At 41.2% G+C, this 21,030-nt stretch overlaps 4 protein-coding genes across 10 annotated transcripts in view; 2 read left to right on the top strand and 2 right to left on the bottom strand.

Annotated features, from left to right (window-relative positions):
• The window catches only part of rundc3aa (RUN domain containing 3Aa), a 41,830-nt gene extending 40,706 nt beyond the window's left edge, over positions 1 to 1,124 (bottom strand). For both annotated transcript variants that reach the window (XM_010768783.1, XM_010768790.1), the window contains exon 1: positions 862 to 1,124. In XM_010768783.1, coding sequence (XP_010767085.1) covers positions 862 to 968 — 107 coding nt within the window. In that variant the 5' untranslated portion in view covers positions 969 to 1,124. The remainder of the gene's footprint in view (positions 1 to 861) is intronic.
• Positions 1,125 to 1,628: 504 nt separating this feature from the next.
• rnf113a (ring finger protein 113A) lies at positions 1,629 to 5,205 on the top strand. The gene is made up of 10 exons (XM_010768802.1): positions 1,629 to 1,762; positions 2,237 to 2,316; positions 2,390 to 2,488; positions 2,771 to 2,878; positions 3,221 to 3,330; positions 3,439 to 3,545; positions 3,657 to 3,746; positions 3,829 to 3,922; positions 3,997 to 4,103; positions 4,615 to 5,205. Exons 1-10 carry the CDS (start codon positions 1,657 to 1,659, stop codon positions 4,680 to 4,682), a joined length of 969 nt encoding a protein of 322 aa, XP_010767104.1. The 5' UTR covers positions 1,629 to 1,656; the 3' UTR covers positions 4,683 to 5,205.
• On the bottom strand, positions 4,802 to 12,998 carry strada (STE20 related adaptor alpha). Of its 6 annotated transcripts, none has more exons than XM_010768812.1 (13): positions 12,858 to 12,946; positions 12,019 to 12,084; positions 11,512 to 11,569; positions 10,046 to 10,074; positions 8,185 to 8,287; positions 7,700 to 7,821; positions 7,333 to 7,441; positions 7,119 to 7,242; positions 6,688 to 6,859; positions 6,387 to 6,491; positions 6,042 to 6,310; positions 5,909 to 5,951; positions 4,802 to 5,728 (listed from the first exon to the last, which is right to left on the bottom strand). In XM_010768812.1, the coding sequence occupies exons 2-13, from the start codon at positions 12,028 to 12,030 to the stop codon at positions 5,573 to 5,575; spliced, it is 1,302 nt and encodes a 433-aa protein (XP_010767114.1). In that variant the 5' UTR covers positions 12,031 to 12,084; positions 12,858 to 12,946; the 3' UTR covers positions 4,802 to 5,572. The 6 variants fall into 6 exon arrangements, with proteins under 6 accessions (XP_010767114.1, XP_010767121.1, XP_010767144.1 ...); XM_010768819.1 differs by having other exon boundaries at positions 6,042 to 6,295; XM_010768842.1 differs by lacking the exon at positions 10,046 to 10,074.
• ddx42 (DEAD (Asp-Glu-Ala-Asp) box helicase 42) overlaps positions 12,993 to 21,030 on the top strand; it is an 8,442-nt gene continuing 404 nt past the window's right edge. Inside the window, exons 1-18 of the mRNA XM_010776922.1 lie at positions 12,993 to 13,068; positions 14,337 to 14,552; positions 14,699 to 14,849; positions 14,969 to 15,030; positions 15,447 to 15,483; positions 15,863 to 16,015; positions 16,229 to 16,333; positions 16,543 to 16,662; positions 16,768 to 16,944; positions 17,032 to 17,160; positions 17,267 to 17,366; positions 17,448 to 17,495; positions 17,595 to 17,692; positions 18,375 to 18,651; positions 19,065 to 19,291; positions 19,385 to 19,495; positions 19,690 to 19,788; positions 20,408 to 21,018. Coding sequence (XP_010775224.1) covers positions 13,007 to 13,068; positions 14,337 to 14,552; positions 14,699 to 14,849; positions 14,969 to 15,030; positions 15,447 to 15,483; positions 15,863 to 16,015; positions 16,229 to 16,333; positions 16,543 to 16,662; positions 16,768 to 16,944; positions 17,032 to 17,160; positions 17,267 to 17,366; positions 17,448 to 17,495; positions 17,595 to 17,692; positions 18,375 to 18,651; positions 19,065 to 19,291; positions 19,385 to 19,495; positions 19,690 to 19,788; positions 20,408 to 21,018 — 2,783 coding nt within the window. The 5' untranslated portion in view covers positions 12,993 to 13,006. The remainder of the gene's footprint in view (positions 13,069 to 14,336; positions 14,553 to 14,698; positions 14,850 to 14,968; positions 15,031 to 15,446; positions 15,484 to 15,862; positions 16,016 to 16,228; positions 16,334 to 16,542; positions 16,663 to 16,767; positions 16,945 to 17,031; positions 17,161 to 17,266; positions 17,367 to 17,447; positions 17,496 to 17,594; positions 17,693 to 18,374; positions 18,652 to 19,064; positions 19,292 to 19,384; positions 19,496 to 19,689; positions 19,789 to 20,407; positions 21,019 to 21,030) is intronic.

Raw genomic sequence — 21,030 nt, 5'->3', positions numbered from 1 at the left:
TCCCTCAGTATGATACACAACAAATGAGTTAAAATGTCAATCATACGCGAAAAAAGGAAAAACATGACACCAATGTGGATGAATCCTCGTCACTGGCAGGGCAACATTTAAACACTAAATCAGAGGGATGTGATTTACATGAGCAACTGAACCTCTCATCAGGTGAGTTAAAGGACCTCTCAGCTCTCTGGTGCACATGAGTGTACATCCCTAACCTTTCTGATCGCTGTATGAGACCGTGATTCTATGACTGCACATCACATCCATAAGCACGCACTGTAGTGTATAGGCTGATGGCTGGTGATGGGGGAGGAGTCCTTGCTCTGCTCCCAATGCCCTTGTCCCATTCAGACACACAACCTCACTGTGATGGAGGAGGAAACCTGCTATGAGGTCTGGTGTTACAGACAATATTAACCCACTAGTCTCATTGTTTATCCTTTACAGCTGTATCTATCAGTACAAACAGGAATCAAGCAGGTGTATCAACCTGTTAAACAAAGGTTTAAAAGAGATCCTGCATAAATGCTATATCAAAATATGGAATTTGGAGCAATAATACAACAAAGTGCATCCAGGAAAATGCAAAGGAACACATTCAACATGAACTGAATACTGTAGGTCTACAAAAAGTGTGTGCAATGGCGGGGTATGTGAAGGTGAACATGCACCTGTCTCTGTTTCCTCCTTAGCACTTCTAGAAATATGTCCATTTGCCCGCATTACTGTCCATCTAAATTGGGTCCCAGAAAAAAATGTATATCCCCCACTGTGGAGACATATTACAATTATGGATATGGTAGCATGCAAGTACTGGCTCTTGCAGAGGATGCTGTAAATAGAGGGTGTCGTGATGTATACCTGCAAACAGTGATGAGGTTTTTCCGCTCCAAACCGACGCTCCGAGCAGACGCCTTTTTCGATGTCAGACCCATAGCCATTGCTGTGTGAATGCAGCCCGACTCCATCCAGCGGCGGCCCCGGGGCCTCTTCGGGATCCGTGCCCAGGCCAGGACCCCTCCCTCAGCGGGCCCAGTGTCCTACAAACACCCGCTGTCCTTTGCGGGGAGCCACGGATGCTGCAGCTGGAGGAGGAAGACGGGAGAGCGACGAACAGCGTGAAGGGAGAGGTGATCAAATGTACCAATTCCGGTCAAAACTTTCAAAATAAAATCGGCCTCAGGTTCTACTGTACTGATACCTTTATTCCTATCTCTATTTCCGGTTGTATTCAGCGAGTGTCACGCACAGTTGGCACAGATGAGGAAAATGATGCCATCAAGTATTTTTTGTACTTGTGGTGAATGTTTTCCCATTCTATTGTGCATTTATGTGTGTTTCATTCAAGCAAAAGCTACACAAAAACAAGTATTAAGAAATTAAAAAAATTAAATAGGCTATATAAGAACAAAAGTAAAGTAAATGGAGTCAATTTTCAAGACGGTGTGCGTTCTTTGAGAACAGAACAGTACATTTTTGTTTAATGTATTCGTATTTCAAAAAATATTTGAGTATAATTGGGTTTAGAATCAAATATATTATGGCTAGTAGTAATTATCCTCCTTACCAGCAGAAGGCCACTGTCCAAAGGATCCGAGGCACCAGAGGGCGCTGTGGTGACGGAGGTTATTTATTTATGTAGGCAGTGAAGGGAAGATGGCGGAGTCTGAAGAGCCAAAAGCGGATCCTTGCGCTTTTCTGTTCAAAAAATCTACTAAGAAGTTCTCCGGGCGAAAAAGAAAAGCGAGCGACAGCGATAAAGGTATTAATTCATCAATAAGATAGTTTGAGAGTTTTTTTTAGGATAAAAATCTCGTTTTGATTTCGCTTTGGCTTTGTGAACCGTTCTGAAATGTAAACACGTTAGCTCAACGTTAAATGGCGAGATGTTTTGTGTGAAGGCATCCCTGTCTTTGATAATAAAACTTACATTTAGCTGGAAATAGACAAACTATTCGAAAGATGGGAGCAAACCTGCACACTGCGGGAAGTTTGGGAACATTTTGTAGCTTTAAAAAACAGTTTTTCATTTGAGCTGCGTTCACGCTTCCTCGGAATCTTTAGGATTATGACATGTTGGCACCGAATGCATTTTGCGGCTTGATAGATGAATGATACAGACATTGGCAGAGATGTATTCACAAGATTGACCTAAGTTAAGTTACCACTCCCAAACTGTGAAAATTCCCCAGCTACTTTAACAACAAAAGTTTAACTAAACGAAACTTTGTTTCAGATGGCAGCAGTGATGAGGACAAGTGCTCTGTCGTCAGAAGGGGAAAGAAAGACACTCGAGGCAATCCCATGATTCAAAAGGTACAATCATAATAACAGTAATCATATATTATTTTGAGTTTAATAACCTAGCCCTGGTCTTTTCCCTCTCTAGTCAAAGAAGGTGGAGAAAGATAAAGAATCGTCCAGTGAAAATGAAGAAGAAAAAGAAACGAAGAAGATCACTGTTGCATACAAGTCCACACGGTCAGCAGTGAGTTGAGACTTTTGTTCTTATTGTATTTTGTATTAGAAGCAGTAACCATAAAGTGAAGGAGAAGCATATTTCTCCTGTAAAACCCATTGTTACAGTGCCAATGAGCAAGGATAGTAACCTCCTAGCTGCTGCAGTGGAGCAACAGCCTTGTTCTCCATCCATGTGTGTCTGTGCTCTGATTGTTTTTCTGCATTCACTGTCTGGTGTTGTGAAGCCACAATATGTTCATGCAGGCATCTTTCTCACGCTTTGCTTTTCTCCCGATGTCCCCCAAAAAAGAAACCAGAGGGACCTGATGACAGGGGTGCAACTGCCACTTATGAGATGGACACAGAGAAGGACAACGACGCTCAGGCGATCTTTGAGAGGAGTCAGAAAATCCAGGAGGTACAGAAGATTATATGATGTTGTTCTTCATGGCACAATTAAGCAAGAAGTTACAATTTTATGTAAATAACATTTACATAAACAATGTTTTTTCTTTTTTTAATATACAGTTTTAGGCATAGTGTGAACAAATATGGCTCAATTGATTTTAAAATGATGTACTTGCACCTCATTCCACTCAAGAATGTAATGGGTTCTTCCTTGGCCTAAGCTACACCTTTTCATGAAAATGTTGGCACGTTGACAGTTTCATGTAATCCTGCAGACAAAACCTAATCAATTTAGTAGATGTAGTAATGAAGTTTCCTATTAACCGAGCAATCCTTTTTTCTCCTTCGACAGGAGCTAGAAGGCAAAGAAGACGATAAAATCTACCGCGGTATTAACAATTACCAAAAATTCATCAAGCCGAAAGATACCACCATGGGCAACGCCTCCTCTGGAATGGTCAGGTGAGAACTATGGCGAGACATATTAAGCACAAGCTTTCAAAATAAACGCTTCATCTGTCAATGCTAAAATGTAGTATATTGGTGATGATGCATATATTTTATCAACAGGAAAGGACCAATCCGAGCCCCTGACCACCTGAGAGCCACAGTACGGTGGGACTACCAGCCGGACATCTGCAAAGACTATAAGGAGACGGGGTTCTGTGGCTTTGGAGGTATGTATGATTGTTGTACCGTTAAAATATCGAAGTCGTCTGTTGAATAATTGTAACTCTTTAACATCAAGATCATTCACTTTAGTGTTCTTCATCTTCTCCTGATATCAGACAGCTGCAAGTTCCTCCACGACAGATCGGACTACAAACATGGCTGGCAGATTGAGCGGGAACTGGAAGAGGGCAGATATGGAGCAAACGGTAAGTTCAGGAACAGGATATCATAAGGGTTTTTTTTGTGCCTGCATCAGCCTTTCCTGAACAATGCTGTGCTTTCATTTAGATGAGGAGAACTACGAAGTGAGCAGTGATGATGAAGATTTGCCCTTTAAGTGCTTCATCTGCAGGGAGTCCTTCAAAAATCCCATCATCACAAAGTGAGTTCTTCTCCTGTTTCCTCTTCACTGTTCACCACCAGTTGCAGTGAGTTAACCATTTGAATGTCTCCCAGGTGTAAGCACTACTTCTGTGAGACCTGTGCTCTTATGCATTACCGCAAGTCCAAGCGTTGCTATGTGTGCAACACTCAAACCAACGGTGTCTTCAACCCTGCTAAGGGTAAGTCGGGCTTTACAGAATGTCTTTTTTTAACACTTGAAGATGTCTGTCATATTTAATGACATCATTACCACAAAAAATATTGTTTTGTTATATCAGTGTAATTTATGGTTAGATTTTGGATAAACCAAATGGTCAATAGAGCTATGTACCCCATTGTTGTGTTTAGCAAACGGGAGAATATATATATTTTGTTTACTGCAGTGACATTTGTTTTTTAAGGCTAAATCTTCAACACAAATGAATCGAAACGGAATATTTTGTTGGATAAAAATTGTGAATTTGACTTTTTGACATATCTTTGTTTACTGTGTATCTTTACAAGGCTCTAGAGTTATTAAGAAAAGCTTTGATTTCACGAGCCAAGGCAATTCTTTACAGCCACCACTGAAATCAACTTTTACAAATATTATAATACCAATAACATTATCCATTCATCTTCTCCCGCTTATCTGTGATCGGGTCATTAATGTAGCTTAATCTTAAAACTATCATTTTTCTGTTATTTCAGAGTTGATGTCCAAGATGGAGAAACGCAAAGCCGCAGAAGACCAGCCACCATCAGATGAGGAGGATTAGCAGCATCTGAACCTTTTCAACCCTCCCCTTATGTGTTTGTCCGTGTACATTTGGAATAAAATAACTTTTTTTTTTAGACAATAAGCTGCTTCACTGTGTGATACCATCAAATTAAAAACTTTAAAGCGAACAAAGTTTATTGTTAAGTCAAGATTGACATTTGCAACACTTTTCCCTCTCTTTCAAATGTACATGCAGACAAAACAAGCACCAATGTAACATTCACTTCTGACATAAGTCACATAACACCCAGAGTAAGTTCAAGGAAATACATACTTCTATGCTTGGAGGATTAAACTAAACAGATGTACTGCTTAACCTCTGCAACTAAAGTAATGTGTAAAGCATGAGATGTAGTGTACACTGTAACACAAGCAGAGAGCTAAGAAATGTGTATACATGCTGTTGAATTATTTTACCATCGGGACAAAGTTGTAACCTTCCATCTGCTGTACAGAGGGTGGTCTCACTGAGCAGATGGGCCATGTTCAGAGAGGTAGAGTCTCCCCTGAATCCCTAGCAGCAGCTTCCCACCGATCCATTGGAGAATCTTTAGGTCTCGGCTACATCTACAACCAAAGATCCTCTTCCGAAACCTCAGCAGCAGCATGAGGAACAGAGGAATCCGTTTTCATGGGTTGTTATGTGTGAAATATATAGAGGCCATCAGTGCAGTGCAAGAGTGCATAATTAGATAACAAAAGCAGAGACTTCAAAAAGAGGCAGGACAGCTGCTGGCTTTTAACCTCTGTCTGAGAACAGCAACCCCTTTTAGTTTTAAGATTAAAATTATTTACAAGGTGACCATTACAAAAACAAATCCTGTCCAGTATGCTCGGAGAGTTTTCCATCAGTTTCCCATGCGCGTCTCCCCGCTTTGTCTTCCACTGTCAGAAGTCCCAGTCGTCCACCTCCAGGTGGCTGAGGCCCGACTCCAGACTGGCCAGTCCAGAGTGAGGGTCCTGCGGCTGGGTGCCCTCGAAGTTAGTGATGGGCGTCACGGGCCGCAACAACTCAGGCAGCGCCTCCGAAGGCCGCCGTTTAATCTTAGAGGGGCAAAAAAAATAAATAAGAAATTCTATAAATACACATTTTCTATGGACATTATTTGTGTTGATGGAGAGACTATTATGTTAGAATAGCCCGATAAGTGTCAAGATCACCCATCCTAACAAGTAGGATTTGTATAGGTGGTAATGTCAGGATGAACCTGGTATTTAACACACCTGTTTGAAGAAGGGATGGCCTGTGAGAGTGGTGGCAGACGGTCTGAAAAGGAAAAGATGTGTTTTGAAAGGTGAACATACCGCGCAACAGGTCCTACATAATATTTAAGCAGGAACAAAGAGAAGGACCAACCTCTTCTCCGGGTCTCGCTGCAGACACAGTTCGACAAAGGCGTGGAAGTGCGGGGAGAACGTCCGGTTGTAGGGGTGTCCTCCTGACGAGGAGGAGGGCTCTCCATTGGAGTGGCGAACACTTCCGGCTCCTGGACCCTCGCAGATCCCGGAGTCGGCTCCAGAGCGAGAAGGTGTCATCGACAGCTCCTCTGGTGGGATAGTGGTGGTGTCCAGCAAACACGGCACCGTCCCATTGAGCTTCTCTAGCAGCATCTGTGTGGGTACGAACTGGGTTGATGCCCTTTGATTTATAACGATAACAGCTCACAGATCATAACCTTTCAATGTATAGTACTTATCTTACCTGTGTAGCAGGCATGTCTTTGAAGGGCACATGTCCGTTGGCCAGTTCACAGGCTGTAATGCCTAGGCTGTAGATGTCTGACCGAAAGTCGTAGCCCTCCAGGTTCTAAGAAAAAACATTCACATATAGAATGTCAACTTCATCATATTTCACTTCTATGTCCTTTTAATTATGTTTAAATGCATCATGGAGAGGTTACTCTTTAAATGTGGCTGCAGAACAGAATAATCAAACATGTAGACCAGAGACAGTATTGTCACAGAGTTATATAATGCTGGTGTGGAGGAGAGCAGTTCTGTACCTGCTGCAGCACCTCGGGGCTGAGCCAAGGCAGCACCTTGACGCTGTACTGGGGGAAGTCGTGGACCACTCTGGCCCTCTGGCCATGACGGATCAGACTGAAGATGCTCCGTAGTCCTGACATGCAGACCTGTCCGTCTGCCGAGATCAACACATGGCTGGCCTTCACACTCCTACACAGAACCAAAGACACTGAATGTCACGTTTACTTCTGTTTACAAAGAGATTGCCATGGGCTTGTCAATATTGTCTATTTATTAAAGCCCAATGGTTAAAAAAAATCAGCACAAAAAAAAGAATTTGACTAACAGCCAACAAGTACTGCAGCTTTTAAATACATATTTTCTGGCATAAGTATATGCGGGAATACAAAATAACTGGAATTTAGGTGAAGTTATCAAAAAGCTCTTCGACACTTGAAGTGTATCTTACCGGTGAACGTATCCCATGTGGTGGATGTATTCAAGAGCTCTGAGTATTCCCAGCAAAAGGTATGCAATGGTCAGCTCAGTCATACCGTCAGCGAAATGTGAGCAGATCAGATCTCTGGCTGACCCTTTAAAAAACCACCAAATGCAAACATCAGCTAACACAACTTTTACAACGTACATTAAAATTCAGTTACAGTTTTTTATGTGCATCTTACCATAAGCCATGAAAGGAGTGACGACCCACAGCTCATTCTCAGCTATAAAGACACTCTTGTAGGGTAAAATACTGGTGTGGTGAAACAGCTTTGACACATGTAGTTCACTCTGGGACGCAAAAAAAGGAAATAACGTGTTATTAGGTCAAGTCGAGAAAAAGGAGGAAGAGGAAAAGACCATTCTGATGTAATCAGGCATTAGAGGCTGAGCAGTACAGACAGAACAGTACATGAAAACACAGACACAAGGATTATGCAAGTGTTCCCACTGCAGCAGTGAGATGAAAGAAAGGGGATTTGATTTCAGACAGGAGAGAGGTGAGGACTACGGGGGAGCTGAGTCACAGCAGAGTGATGGAGTGCTGACCTGCAGGTAGGCGACCATGTCATTAGTGCATGACTCCATGTCGATCCGTCGGATAGCAACGTGCTCCCCGGTGGGCCTGTATCGAGCCAGGTTCACCGTCATCAAGTCATCCAAGCCCCGGCCTAAAACAGAGAGAATACGTCTAGGAAAAATGCATAGATTGGCAACAGTATCTTTGATCTACTTTCCAAAATCTACAATAAAAGAATAACATCTAACAATGTTAATACTATTCATTAAAAGGGCAATAGATTTCTTTTTGTATTACTTATTATCAAAATAAATGTGGATTGCACAATGTCTTTAGTTTAATTTTGAATACAATGTTCCTGAGAATTAGCATTAGAGAATATCAGTCACAAGAGGCTGTTTATTATTATTACTGCTGCTGCTAATATTTCTGATTGCTTCCTGCTAATAAAACAATGAATGAAACCTGTGCACTTTGAACAGCCAAGTCCAGGTGTGTGCCTGCGTTTACATACCGATAACGGTGAGGAGCTCGTAGGAGCCGCTGTCAGGGAGGAAGCTGCCCATGGTGTCCCGACGTGGGGGGGAGGTCAGACTCTCCTGGCGGTCCTCATGGGCCTGAGGGAGGAAACAGAGCGACTGAAGATGAACAGTGACACTTGACGTAACGTCTACAGTGCAGGAGTGTGATAAAGGGCTGGTGAAGGACTACTACCGGAGTGTCACTCCTACACTACCGTTCAAAAGTTTGTAATCTTCTGCCACAAAAGGTTGTTTCGGCACAGGTGCCTTAGAGGTCTACTCTATATTGTTGTCTTTTGTTTTGCGTATTTTACTGACATTTGAAAAGGCAGAAAGAGACAAGGATACAGCCGAGCAACAGTTTAATAAAGGTAAAATAAATCAGCAGTCATTGGCTAAATAAACTGGAAGCTTAAAATCAAAACGTGAGGAATTTAATTAGCAAGATGTTCCTGATTGAGTATTAAGATCACAATAATGCTTATAGAAAGCTGGAATTAACAGGCAATTTGTTGCTTTTGCAAAACCTTTCTTAAAATATGTTGTTTGCATTTAGAATGTGAATTTTCTATCTATGTTTAAATAGCCATTATAAAAAAAGAAATGAAATAAAACCAACAGCTGATTCCAAACTCTTGAAGGGTAGTGTATGTGTGAGAACTGTTAAAAGATCACAAAAAGACAAGCGTGAAGGTGTTAACGTGAGCCCGAGCAATACCCAAAGACATTACAAAATATTGAGCAAATACAATTGTCTACTGAAGGTCTAGTAATACTAACATATTCCAACACCATAGATGCACTCAATATATAACTGAGCGTTTGTTTCACAGTGAAAAACAGAAAGACTACATCAGGATTAACAGAATATCAAATTCAGAATCATGAAGTGTTGCCCACTAAGAGCCCATCTCTTCCTGTGTTTAATCACAACAACAACGACATATATAGAAATGTTTAGACATGTGCATCAAAAACACATGTTAATGCTAAACCTAGAAGTGAGGACTCCTGTATTCCATAAATGTATCACTATTTAAATGATAGAAATGGACAGATTGCAGTAGCAAGCTGTGGAGGCAAACGAAGGCACGCTGTTTCCTTGGTGACCAGAGAGACGATACACAATAAAAACAACAACTGTGCACTTCCTTTCAGCACAATCCTATGCTATAGATCAGATGAGGCTTTGCGATCAAGATCAAAGCCACACAAATCAGAAGCTATCCTCACAGGTAAAACTAAACGGTGTAGACAATACTGGAGCCAAAACAGTGCCTTTTGTCAAACATAAACCGTCTGGACCTTACATTATACCTGAAATAAAAACAAAGCCAAACATGTTCTGGCAGCGTTGTTTGAAGGGAACATCTTCAGTTTGAGAATCACATGGGTTACTGCTGAAAAAATGCCATCGTGAACACAGAAGAGGAAAACACAGTGGCATTTAAGAGTGACAACCTCGGCTCACCATCAACCCTACAACAGGCCCTCAGCACAGACAGGCGGTATCAAAACACAACACAACATTAGACTCTCAGTGAGACGACACCAAAATCCAAAACAGTGCAGTTACCTTGAGTGAAGCATTAACCAGCACACTGAGGACAGACAGACTTATTCTCTTTCTATTCCCCAACAGAACGCTGGTGAGTGAGGTGAGCTGTCCTTGTGAGCATTGAGCATGTACAGCGTCTGTCTGTCACTACACACTCATGCATACATTAATGTGCAAAGCCTGAGGGGGGTTGTGGATTCCTCTACATAAAAAACTGTGCGCGCAAATACACATGCATGCACGCACACACACAAAGGGCATATGGTGGATGACGATGGCAGGAGTACCACACTTACGTTCCTGTGAGAGAGTCCCTGAGCTTGCTCTGGGGTAGAAAAACCACATCAATGACATAAAGACATGAACAAATACAAAACAAGAGAAGGATCGGTTTAGAGAAGCTCTTGAACTGGGAAGCGCAGCATCTTACAGCGGGAGTTTGCAGCATGCCACAGAATTTGATAAACGTACGTTGCTGGTTTTCTTAGCACTAACTTTGTCCTTCAGGTTACCACCCTCCAAGTGACGCATCATTATCAAAACATACAGTTTTCCTGATATTGTGGGATTTGAATAAACTGAAGCTGCACTTAAATGACTAAAAACATTCACCACTGTAAAGTGATAACTTCTACTAATTTTTTAATCAAATCAAAGCACAAATGAAAAACAGTCTAGCTACAAATTCTGCAGGATCTTCCCAGATATTATGTAAACCATAGAGAATACAGGACAGCCAAAACAGAAATGATACACTAAACAAAAATGCAGCTTTAAGCAATAATCTGCCACCAGGAAAAAGAGACAAAGCTTGAAAGGAAATAAAGCATAATCCACCTCAGAACCTTTTCCTTGATTCAGAAAATCAAATGTGCCACAACTTAAACTGATTATTTATGGGAGAAACATGGTACTTAAAAGGGACGGTGTGTAGGATATGGCACGTTATTCTAGCGGTGTGACGATGTGTGAAGATGAGGTGTAACAATCTGCTGAGTTCAAAACCGTGGTATCTTTCAGGGCCATCCTTACAATAATACTACTTTAAGGAAACTCATAGTTGATATTGTGACAGAAATACTTCATTTCATACAGTAGGAACAACAATAAAAAAGCGAACAAGTTAGTAGGGCAGAGGTAGAGGGGGAGTCTCATTATATTCTGATTAAAAATCAAAATCAAAAAATGCCCTACTGCTTCTCGAAAGTATTCTGCGCTTCATTATACCATGTATGAAATACACAAAGCTACAAAACAGCTCAAGTTTATAAGAATTTCAATACAGCTGAAATTGTGAAACTTTAAAACTAGCAATGGGCCTCAAACCACGCTGGTTCTTGATCTGAAGTTCCAAACTAAATTCAGACTTTATTTCTCAATTAAACAAAATGTGGCTTAACACAGACAAGAAGTAACCTTAAAAAATATATTCGAAATGGCAAATTAAAATAATTGACAGCCAAAAACAAATATGCAACCTATTCACACGCAGGATATACACATTCACAATAAGCACTAAATAAAATGGCGCAGAAACAAGCTCACAGAACATCAGTTACCTTCACCATGTTCATTTCTGTTTGTTTATCAGAAGGAGTTGTGACAAACTGCCCAGTCTTTATGAAAATTGCTCACTCACTTAGAGCAAAGCTTCAACTAGAGCAGCATGTTGATGCTTGTGCTTATTAAGGTCCTGATGTGTAATCAGTGGTTTGAAAATGCTGAACCAGTTTGTTGTATGTCTGTATGTCTGTGACCTCACCTCCAAATAAGTCCAAATCCCTCAGGCTCTCCACACTCAGTTTCTCAGTTACCCAACGCTGACAGACACAGAGGGTTAATGACAGACATGGAGAGAAAAAAATAAATAAATTCAAGCAAGAGTAAGAAAATGTTTAACAGAAACATGAAGATGACTTATGCTTACTTCCTCAACTATTCTGTAAAATAAAAGAAATCGTAGAAAACTGAGTTTTAAAATCCTATTACTTTTCTTATTTTTGAGTAGTGCAGAGTCGAATAGTGGTTTCTGCAGGACTCTTATAAGATTGTATGTTTTTTTCTATTTACAATAACAAAAGTGCCTAGCTGTTTGCAATAAAAGATGTCAGGTTTCATTTCAGTCCGATTTCCTTAATGAAGATTAAGCTTCAATGGAAATAAAGATAAGAAACATACTGTAAGTACTGTACATTTAATCATGTGTATAGGATAACATGTAACCCTTAAACAGGCTTTTGTCTAAAATAGGTAATTGGCAAACACTTACAAGAAAAGACATGGATCCTCTTGAGTATGTTACATATGAATTGATGATACCACGCCCAGGGAATCCCTGTGAAGACGAGTGAAAATAAAGTGTTTAATCTGTTTAATCTCCTCCTGCGTGGGACAGTGTTGTACCATGCTTATTATTTAATTGCATGTGATTTCACTTCATCACACTGTTCTTAATGCATCCACTGTCTCCCATACAGAACAAAACACAAATACAACCAAACAAATACTACAAACATATATTACAGACAATACGAGTGTAATAACTCACTTTTGGATTCAATGCTTAATCATTTGTTCCACAGTCTTGGGCCATCCTAGCTTTAACTCAACATAGAGACACACCTGCTACCACTCATTCTGTACTGCAAAACATACTGTCTGCATTATATTCTATTAAAACAAAAGTAGAATTTGTGTTTCCTTCAAATGACGTCAGATTCCTAAGAGAGAAGATACCGTTTTTAAAAAACTCACTACAGATAATATATTTGTGGACTTCACATTTTTGGGCGTCGGGTGATCTCTCAGGGCTGGCTTTAAGTGATGGTATATTTTTCTAGAGCTAATTTGTATCACGCTTGAATAATTGTTGTTATAATGCAAATACAGGAAAGCTCACTTCCAACAATGTTAATGGAGGCAATGCGAACACTCCATGCAACAACAAACACAATCTATATGAGGTAAATCACCTGCAGACCTCAGTTGTTGCTAATGGCTCGCTAATCGAGGGCGCAGGCTAGCATTATAGATTACCGTTAGCTATAGCAGATATCATGACTACATCTAGCAACCAAAAATTTAATTTTTCACGTCGTAATCACTTACCTATTCAAGTTTCAACACAGCAATGCTTGGCTCAAAATATAGAAAATGCTAGGATAACTTATTCAGATGCCATCCTCTCCAGCGGGATGTTTTTGGCAGCTCTCCGACGTCGTCGCACACTAACGGCGACAGAAACTTGGCGCGCACTGATGACGCAAGATTCCTCAATGTCTTCTGAAAACACTGGACGTTTTACTGGCAGCAGAAACAGGTAAATGTTCCCTGTTAGCCACTCTAACGAGATTATCGATACATTCAGTCATAGAATGTTGTTATAGTGTATTGCCCTGGGTTGTGAAAAGCATCTTAACTTCCCCACGTTCACGGTGTTTCGACCCTAGCCTTACAGACTCCCATCTCGACCTCATTTTGCGGCCTTGAGCTAATGCTAACGTTATTATTTGAACTGTTTGATACATCGTTGCCAATGTTATGGTACCTGTAAATCAAATTGACCATCCTCTGCGAGTAGCTAATTACTGCTGTGATGCTTTTCACTGCCGTTGTTAGCAAATATCATTAGCTTTATGCTACGTCAGTTCCTCAAACTGGTAACGTTCTCTCCTTAAAAACACATTAAAGTTAAGCTGAATTATGATCTGTTTTACTCGCCTATGTGCGTGCCTCCAGCCAGGGACATGAGTGTCTTGTGAAATACAAGCATATATTGCATTATTTGTGTTATGTTTAACCTGCACAGCCGCATAGATATATAGCTACGCAGCATGGACAAACTGTTTACTTTATTACAAACTATTCACACCCCTTTGTGTATATTAATATATTTAATTATCTTTATGCATATACCTTTTTCTATATTCCTTTTTACGTCTGACTAGTCTTTATGCATTTATTAAACGTACTAATTCACGACCTACATTTTCTTTTTGCATTTACTTTAACAAAAGTCAATAAAAGCTCAAATATGCAAAAAATCATTTTGTTGATTTTAAGAAGCAACTAAATAAGCAAAAAGTGACTGATTGATAATTATAGACTGATTGGGTAACAGAATGAATACGTTAGCTGAAAAAGGAAATCATATACAGTACTACATTACAGATTCATCATATAATAAGAACTCTGCTCAACGGATAGCAGCCACAAAACGAACGTTTAAGGAGAGGAAAATAAGTGTTTTCCCTCTAAAATAATAGAAAATCAAAAATAAGTGGCTTATGAAGTTTTACAAATAAATACGCTCTCTTTGCTTTTGATTGAAGTAGGAACATATTTGTTCAAAGTCAGAAAATGAAGGATCTTTTGATAGAATGGCCTCAAACCCTTATCCTCCATCAAAATACACCTGCTGTAAGATGTCCTTGTTGACAAAAGTTTTAAATAAGTTCAGAGGATTGCTAAGTCACATTTTATTTTGAGAACATTCAATAAAGGAACAATGCAGAAAGATAAAAGCCACCATTTTTCCAAACAATATTTGGTGTATAACGTGAATCTTAAATTATTTTTGTTTCACAGCTCAGCCATGAACTGGAACAAAGGTGGTCCAGGTGTGAAGCGAGGGTTTGGGTTTGGAGGATTTTCCCTTGCCGGGAAAAAAGATGAACCTAGCCCTCCTCCGAAATCTCAAACAAATTTTGCACCCCCAGGATCAAGCGGATATGGGAAAAGCCAGCAGCTCCCATCCTTCTACAAAATAGGGACAAAAAGAGCAAATTTTGATGAGGAAAATGCGTAAGTGTTACATATATCCCATTCACACATATGTACACTTTTGCACTTGTCCTTATACCTATATACTCTTATACTTATTTGCAGATCAACCGCTTGTTTGTGTTAGTGACTAATTAGAAAACTGCATCTTTGTCATTTTCAACTAGGTATTTTGAGGACGATGAAGAGGAGTCCAGCAACAATGTGGATTTGCCGTACATCCCAGCGGAGAACTCGCCCACACGGCTGCAGATGCAGACAGGTGGCGGCTCAGACAGTGAAGATGACCCACTGGATGCCTTTATGGCAGAGGTTGAGGTGAGAAGAGAAATACAGTTTGGCAGAGGAAAACTAGAATATTGCATCCAAAGGCCTAATCTGCTGTTCCTCTAACAAATACATGTTCCTCTAACAAATACATGTTTCCTCTCCGACAGAGCCAAGCAGCTAAGGACATGAGGAAACTAGAGGAAAAAGAAAAGGAGAAGAAGTCAGCAAAGTAAGGCTCAACCTTTCTTCTATGTTATTTAAAATGTTTAGTCACTTATGAGGCCCTTATGTAGGTGCTTACATTTAAATTTGACCAGAAGGAAAAAAAACTGTTGCCCACATGAGTTAATATTTTGTGAGCTAAACTATAAGCCACTATATTATATTTACTATAGTGTCAAGTTGTATGTACGTTTCACTGTCTTAACTACAAAAAGCAATTAAGCTTTATGCAGAAATTATATTTTAAGTTTCTACAATTACTGGCACAAAGCCTGGCACATCCAGCAATGTTTCGCTGGCTTTAAAGATATAAGATCTTTATAAGATGTAAGCACTGAACTTAGTCATAGTGGGATGTGGTCTGTCTTGGGTGTATCAACGAGCCGCAGGGAAGTTTTTTTTTTTCTCCGCTTGTCATTTCAGGGGTATACGTGATGACATTGAAGAAGAAGATGAACAAGTGAGTGAGCCCTCCAAAGTTCTTCATCTACTACATCGTTGATCAGAGAGGTCTTCAGACCTAAATCTGCCCTCTCTAATTTAGAAAGCCATCTGCATTCCCTTCTGTCTGACCATGCAGGTTGCCTTTAGGATTATTATGATACATTTATTTTCCTTCTATAGAATATTATTGTTTGAAAAGTGTGAAGAAAGCATGTTTAATTGTTGATTTATGTCAGAAATTCAGTGATGTGAATTGATGATAAGAGATTGTGAATAATTTGTCCTATTGTTGAGCTGAATGTCCCCTCAGGTATTTGTCAGCTACTGGCGCCTGGACGCTGCGGTGAGCAGCACACCGGCTCGGTTTTTTACTTGAAAAGCTTTGCTCTCTGCAGGAAGCCTACTTCCGCTACATGGCAGAGAACCCCACAGCCGGGCTGACCCTAGAGGACGAGGATGAAAACATTGACTATGACAGTGATGGGAACCCAATAGCCCCTACCACTAAGAAAATTATCCTGCCGCTTCCTCCCATTGACCACTCTGAGGTACAGTTGACCCGACTAAAGGGTTTAGCAATAAGTATTGCCCTGGGCTAGAAAAATGCCATATCAGTCTAATACATTTTGAACGCTTAACCCTTTACTGATTGAGCCCAGACAGTTTAAAAGTGCTGTCTCAACCATGGCTCAACATTTGATGTCTTTAACTTGTGTCTAATGAGTGATTATGTTGCGATTCTTTTGTCTTTTGGTCTACAGATTGATTACCCACCCTTTGAGAAAAACTTCTACAATGAGCATGAAGAGCTCAGTTGCCTGGATGCAACTCAAGTGTTCGACTTAAGGCACAAATTGAACCTAAGGGTAAGTATGGGATTCATGTACACTTGTTATACAGCTCAAATCCTACACATGTGATAGTTATAATGCTGATTTAGTAATTTTATACTGGGCCCCAATCCAATTTTAGGCATTTCTTTCTTTCCTTAGTTGCTGTGAAAGTAACATGAGCATTCATCATCATACAGGCTGTTGTTGTCATCATCATTTCTTCATCACTTCGTCTCTTTCAGGTATCTGGTGCTGTCCCTCCAAAACCTTGCACGAGCTTTGCCCACTTCAGCTTTGATGAGCAGCTGATGCACCAAATCCGCAAGTCTGAGTATACTCAGCCCACGCCCATTCAGTGCCAAGTATAGTACACGTTTATTGTATTATATTTATTAAATGTTTGTTCTTTGTTCACTATTTTATTCAAAAATATTGTTGTTTTTTTTTATTCTCAATTTGGCTTTTAGGGTTTGCCCATAGCTCTTTCTGGACGAGACATGATAGGAATTGCAAAAACTGGCAGTGGTAAGACTGCTGCTTTTATCTGGCCCATGCTTGTTCACATCATGGATCAAAAGGAACTGGAGGCAGGGGAAGGGCCCATCGCCATCATTGTGTGTCCCACCAGAGAGCTTTGTCAGCAGGTAAGCATTGGGAAGGAACCAAGTCAAATCTAAAAAAGATATTTGCTTAGTCTTATCTAAAAATACTATTGTGTGTCACTTTGCCAGATTCATGCAGAATGCAAGCGTTTTGGGAAAGCCTACTCTCTGCGTTCTGTGGCGGTTTATGGAGGAGGCAGCATGTGGGAGCAGGCCAAAGCTCTGCAGGAGGGAGCAGAGATTGTCGTGTGCACTCCGGTAAGAGAAGAGATAACCTACTTTTGTCTTTGACATGCCTTCTAGGAGAAACAGCTCCACAGCTGCAGCAAAATTAGATATTTACTGATTATGTGTGTGTGCATAGGGTCGTCTGATTGACCACGTTAAGAAGAAGGCCACGTCCCTGCAGAGAGTGTCATACATGGTGTTTGATGAGGCAGATCGCATGTTTGATATGGGCTTTGGTGAGTTGGCTTGATCGTTATTGTATCAAAGATGTTTTAAAAGCTATGTGCAATGTAGCTCATTTCTCTTTTTCCTTTCAGAATATCAGGTTAGATCCGTTGCTAGCCATGTCCGTCCAGACAGACAGAGTAAGTGGTGTTCCTTAAGTAAAAGAACGATGTGTCATTGTCATTGGTAGCAAAGCTTCAAGTTCAAGGCCTAATTTATAATTCATATTTCCTTCGCAGCCCTTTTGTTTAGCGCTACTTTCCGAAAGAAGATAGAGAGGCTGGCCAGAGACATCTTGGTAGATCCTATTCGAGTGGTGCAGGGAGACATCGGAGAGGTATGCAGCATCACACTATCTGCAAACATCAAGAATTGTTTTGAAACTGCAGATACTCAAAATTGACACATAATTATGCTGATTTATTCCTTTTGTTAGATTACTACAACAACATGTTAGGAAATGTTAAAGGCTAGAGGAAAAAATGTCAGACACAATGGGGATAATATTCAGAGAAAAAACTCCTAATTTCCAAGATTAAAAACCTAATGTGGTGTCTTGACCTATAATTGCCCGAATACAACATTATTCTGTCCTGATTATGGCCGCAAAATGTTTTGGAAGTACCGTACTTTTCGGACTATAAGGCGCACCTGAATATAAGCCGCAGCAGCGGCATACCACTCTCGGTTCCACTTTTAATTTTGCGCGCTACCTGTCTCACTCTTTTCCGGCCTCCAGCTTTTCCTGCTGGAACCCGACGCTTAAAGGTGGGGGTCCGCGGACCGGCCATAGAGCCCATAGAGTTAAAGGTGGTGGCCGTTAGCTGTAAAAATCCATAGATTAGCCGCACCGTTATATAAGCCGCAGCGTCGAAAAATGGGGAAAAAGGCGCGGCTTATAGTCCGAAAATTACGGTACCATTTTTATTTTTTAAATGTTCAATAAAAGGCAATAAAGTGAAACACACTTTGACAATATGCTTATGCACTATTTTGAATGTCCTCACTTCTCTGACCAGGCAAATGAGGATGTCACTCAGATCGTGGAGATGTTGCGCACCGCGGCGGATAAATGGGACTGGCTGACCCGGCGGCTGGTGGAGTTCACCTCCTCCGGCTCGGTCCTTATCTTCGTCACCAAGAAGGCAAACTGTGACGAACTGGCCGCTAACCTGACCCAGGAGGGCCACAGCCTGGGCCTCCTGCACGGAGACATGGACCAGAGTGAGAGGAACAAAGTCATCAGCGACTTCAAGAAACAGAATTTGCCCGTCCTAGTTGCCACTGACGTAGCTGGTGAGTGCAAGAGAAGGTGGTGATGGAGATGGGAAAGGTTTTCTACTTTCTATTAATTTCCTTCATTGATCCTTTCTATATGAGCAAAACACATTAGGGTCACATTTTTTTTTTTAAATGCTTTGGGAAGTGACAGTTTGGTGTTCTGTGTATTGAGTTACAAACCAATATCAACTCATAAATCAAACTAGGGCTTTAAATAAGGATTGAGTCTAGATTTTAGATTTTTTGAAATAATCCTACTCAACCACCATTGGAATCTAATTCTAAAACCAAACACAGGTACAATATCTGTGTACCCTAAATATTGTCTGCAACTGTGCAGAAAACCTGAACTGACACTAACAAAAATTGTGAATGAAGCTATCTGGTACAGGCCTAAATTTACCATCTTTTGACAATTTCTTCCCCAGCTCGTGGTCTGGACATCCCGTCCATTCGCACCGTGGTGAACTACGACGTGGCACGAGACATCGACACACACACACACAGGATTGGTCGTACTGGTCGTGCTGGAGAGAAAGGTGTTGCTTACACTCTCCTCACGAACAAAGACACCACATTTGCTGGTGACCTCGTGAGAAATCTGGAGGGAGCTAATCAAGCTGTTTCCAAAGAACTGATGGATTTAGCCATGCAGGTGAGATAGAGAACTCATAGAATCCAGAACAGTAAGTCTATTGGTTTTTAGGAGATTATGTTTTAACATTATTTTGTTCACATTCTTCCTCAGAATCCCTGGTTTAGGAAGTCCCGATTCAAGAGTGGTAAAGGGAAGAAGCTGAATATTGGCGGAGGTGGTCTTGGTTACAGAGAGAGACCAGGCCTTGGGGCTGAAAGTTCTGTGAGTTACTTTTTGCACCACTCTAAATCTGTAACGGACTCCTAGGAATTACTAAGCACTATAAGATGAAACAAATATAATCAAACTTCAAGTGAAACCTGTAAACATTGTTCCTCTGACTGTATTAAATATTATTTTCATGGTTGTGTTTAGAAAAAATTCATGGAGATGTGAGTAATTCTCTGTTTTTGCAGGAACGCAAAATGTTGTGTAGCAGTAGCTTTGAAAGCTACAGCAAACCAGCAACTGGGGCAATGGGAGACCGCATGACTGCGATGAAATCAGCCTTCCAGGTAGAATCAATCAAAGTTTATTTATATAGCCCAATATCACAAATGTTACATTTGTCTCAGGGGACTTTACAGTAGAGTTTACAGTAGAACTCTGCTTTCTGCTGCTCTCTCTTCATTAGTATGTCTTCATTATTTCTTTAACTTAATATCACCATTATTGATAGTTGTATTATTTTTCTCTACTCTTGCCATTTTAAAAAAAAAAAAAATGTAAACGTTTTTAAATGTTATATTGTTTTTTTCTCTACTTCCATTGCTATGAAATTAAGTATTTCCATACTTTCAATTTAAACATTTTGAAATTACACTAAAATACCGTGTGACTTTATAGATACTTGGGTTATGGATGAGAGAGTAATAATTATTACAACTAAAACTGTTGTGTTATTATTCAGGTGTAGAAACGTTCAAACAGCAATGGCGGAAGAAAGATTTTTAAAAAGCAAAAGATTCAGCATCTGGCCACAAAATGGCAGACACCACAACATAAGATGAGAGCACAGAAACCCTTGTTTAGCCAACTCTGAATGTTGTGTTGTCACAACAAGATTTAAAGTAGGTACTTCTTGTTTTGCCTCGCAGGCAGCTCATCTCTCCCTCTCAATGTCTTTTCTTCTAGTCTCAGTACAAGAGTCACTTTGTTGCTGCGTCCAGCGGCCCCCCAAAGCTCAGCACTAAGTCTAACAGCACGTCAGGCTGGACCAGCGCCGGCAGCCTGAGCTCTGTGCCCACAGAGTCTGCCAACGGCTCTGAGTGGTCCCAGGGCGCTGCCATGTCCATGCCTGGCTTCACTAGCGCTGGCTCTCTGAGCTCTGTGCCGGCCAGTCAACCCAGTCCACAACACAACTTCCCCCCGCCTGCCCCTCCCCCGCAGAGAGACACCCAGCGGGACAGACACGGGGAGAACCGGGGACGCCACGACAGTCATCACCCCCACAGCGAGAGGAGTGACCGATACAGTGGAGAAGAACGCTATGGAGACCGGGATCGTCGTGGTGGAGATGGAGACCGCGATCGCCACGGAGACGGAGACCGTGATCGCCACGGAGACAGAGATCGTGAACGCCACGGGGACCGGGAACGCGGCAGCAGCAGCAGCAGCGGCGGCAGCGGCGGCAGCGGCAGCAGCAGCACCCGCCCACAGGCAGTGAGTCGGCAACGGAGATGGAACGCAGGAGGGAAAGAGGAGGATCGGAGGACGGCCCGAGAGACGGGGGAGCACAAATGGAGGTGGGGAGGGGA

This window comes from Notothenia coriiceps, unplaced genomic scaffold (genome assembly GCF_000735185.1).
Source record: "Notothenia coriiceps isolate Sejong01 unplaced genomic scaffold, NC01 NC01_scaffold00000339, whole genome shotgun sequence".
NCBI classification, from domain to species: Eukaryota; Metazoa; Chordata; class Actinopteri; order Perciformes; family Nototheniidae; genus Notothenia; species Notothenia coriiceps.
Note: the sequence above shows the minus strand (reverse complement) of the source record. Positions and strands in the feature narration are given on the sequence as shown.

What these genes read in the sequence shown, in the direction of transcription:
- rnf113a (XM_010768802.1), top strand. Translation starts at nt 1,657, where the DNA reads ATGGCGGAGTCTGAAGAGCCAAAAGCGGATCCTTGCGCTTTTCTGTTC. An exon ending in GCAATCCCATGATTCAAAAG is followed by an intron (nt 2,317 to 2,389) that starts GTACAATCATAA and finishes TTCCCTCTCTAG; the next exon opens with TCAAAGAAGGTGGAGAAAGA. An exon ending in GCCTCCTCTGGAATGGTCAG is followed by an intron (nt 3,331 to 3,438) that starts GTGAGAACTATG and finishes TTTTATCAACAG; the next exon opens with GAAAGGACCAATCCGAGCCC.
- strada (XM_010768812.1), bottom strand. An exon ending in CGAGCTCCTCACCGTTATCG is followed by an intron (nt 7,822 to 8,184) that starts GTATGTAAACGC and finishes TCTCTGTTTTAG; the next exon opens with GCCGGGGCTTGGATGACTTG. An exon ending in GCCCCGAGGTGCTGCAGCAG is followed by an intron (nt 6,492 to 6,687) that starts GTACAGAACTGC and finishes GTTTTTTCTTAG; the next exon opens with AACCTGGAGGGCTACGACTT.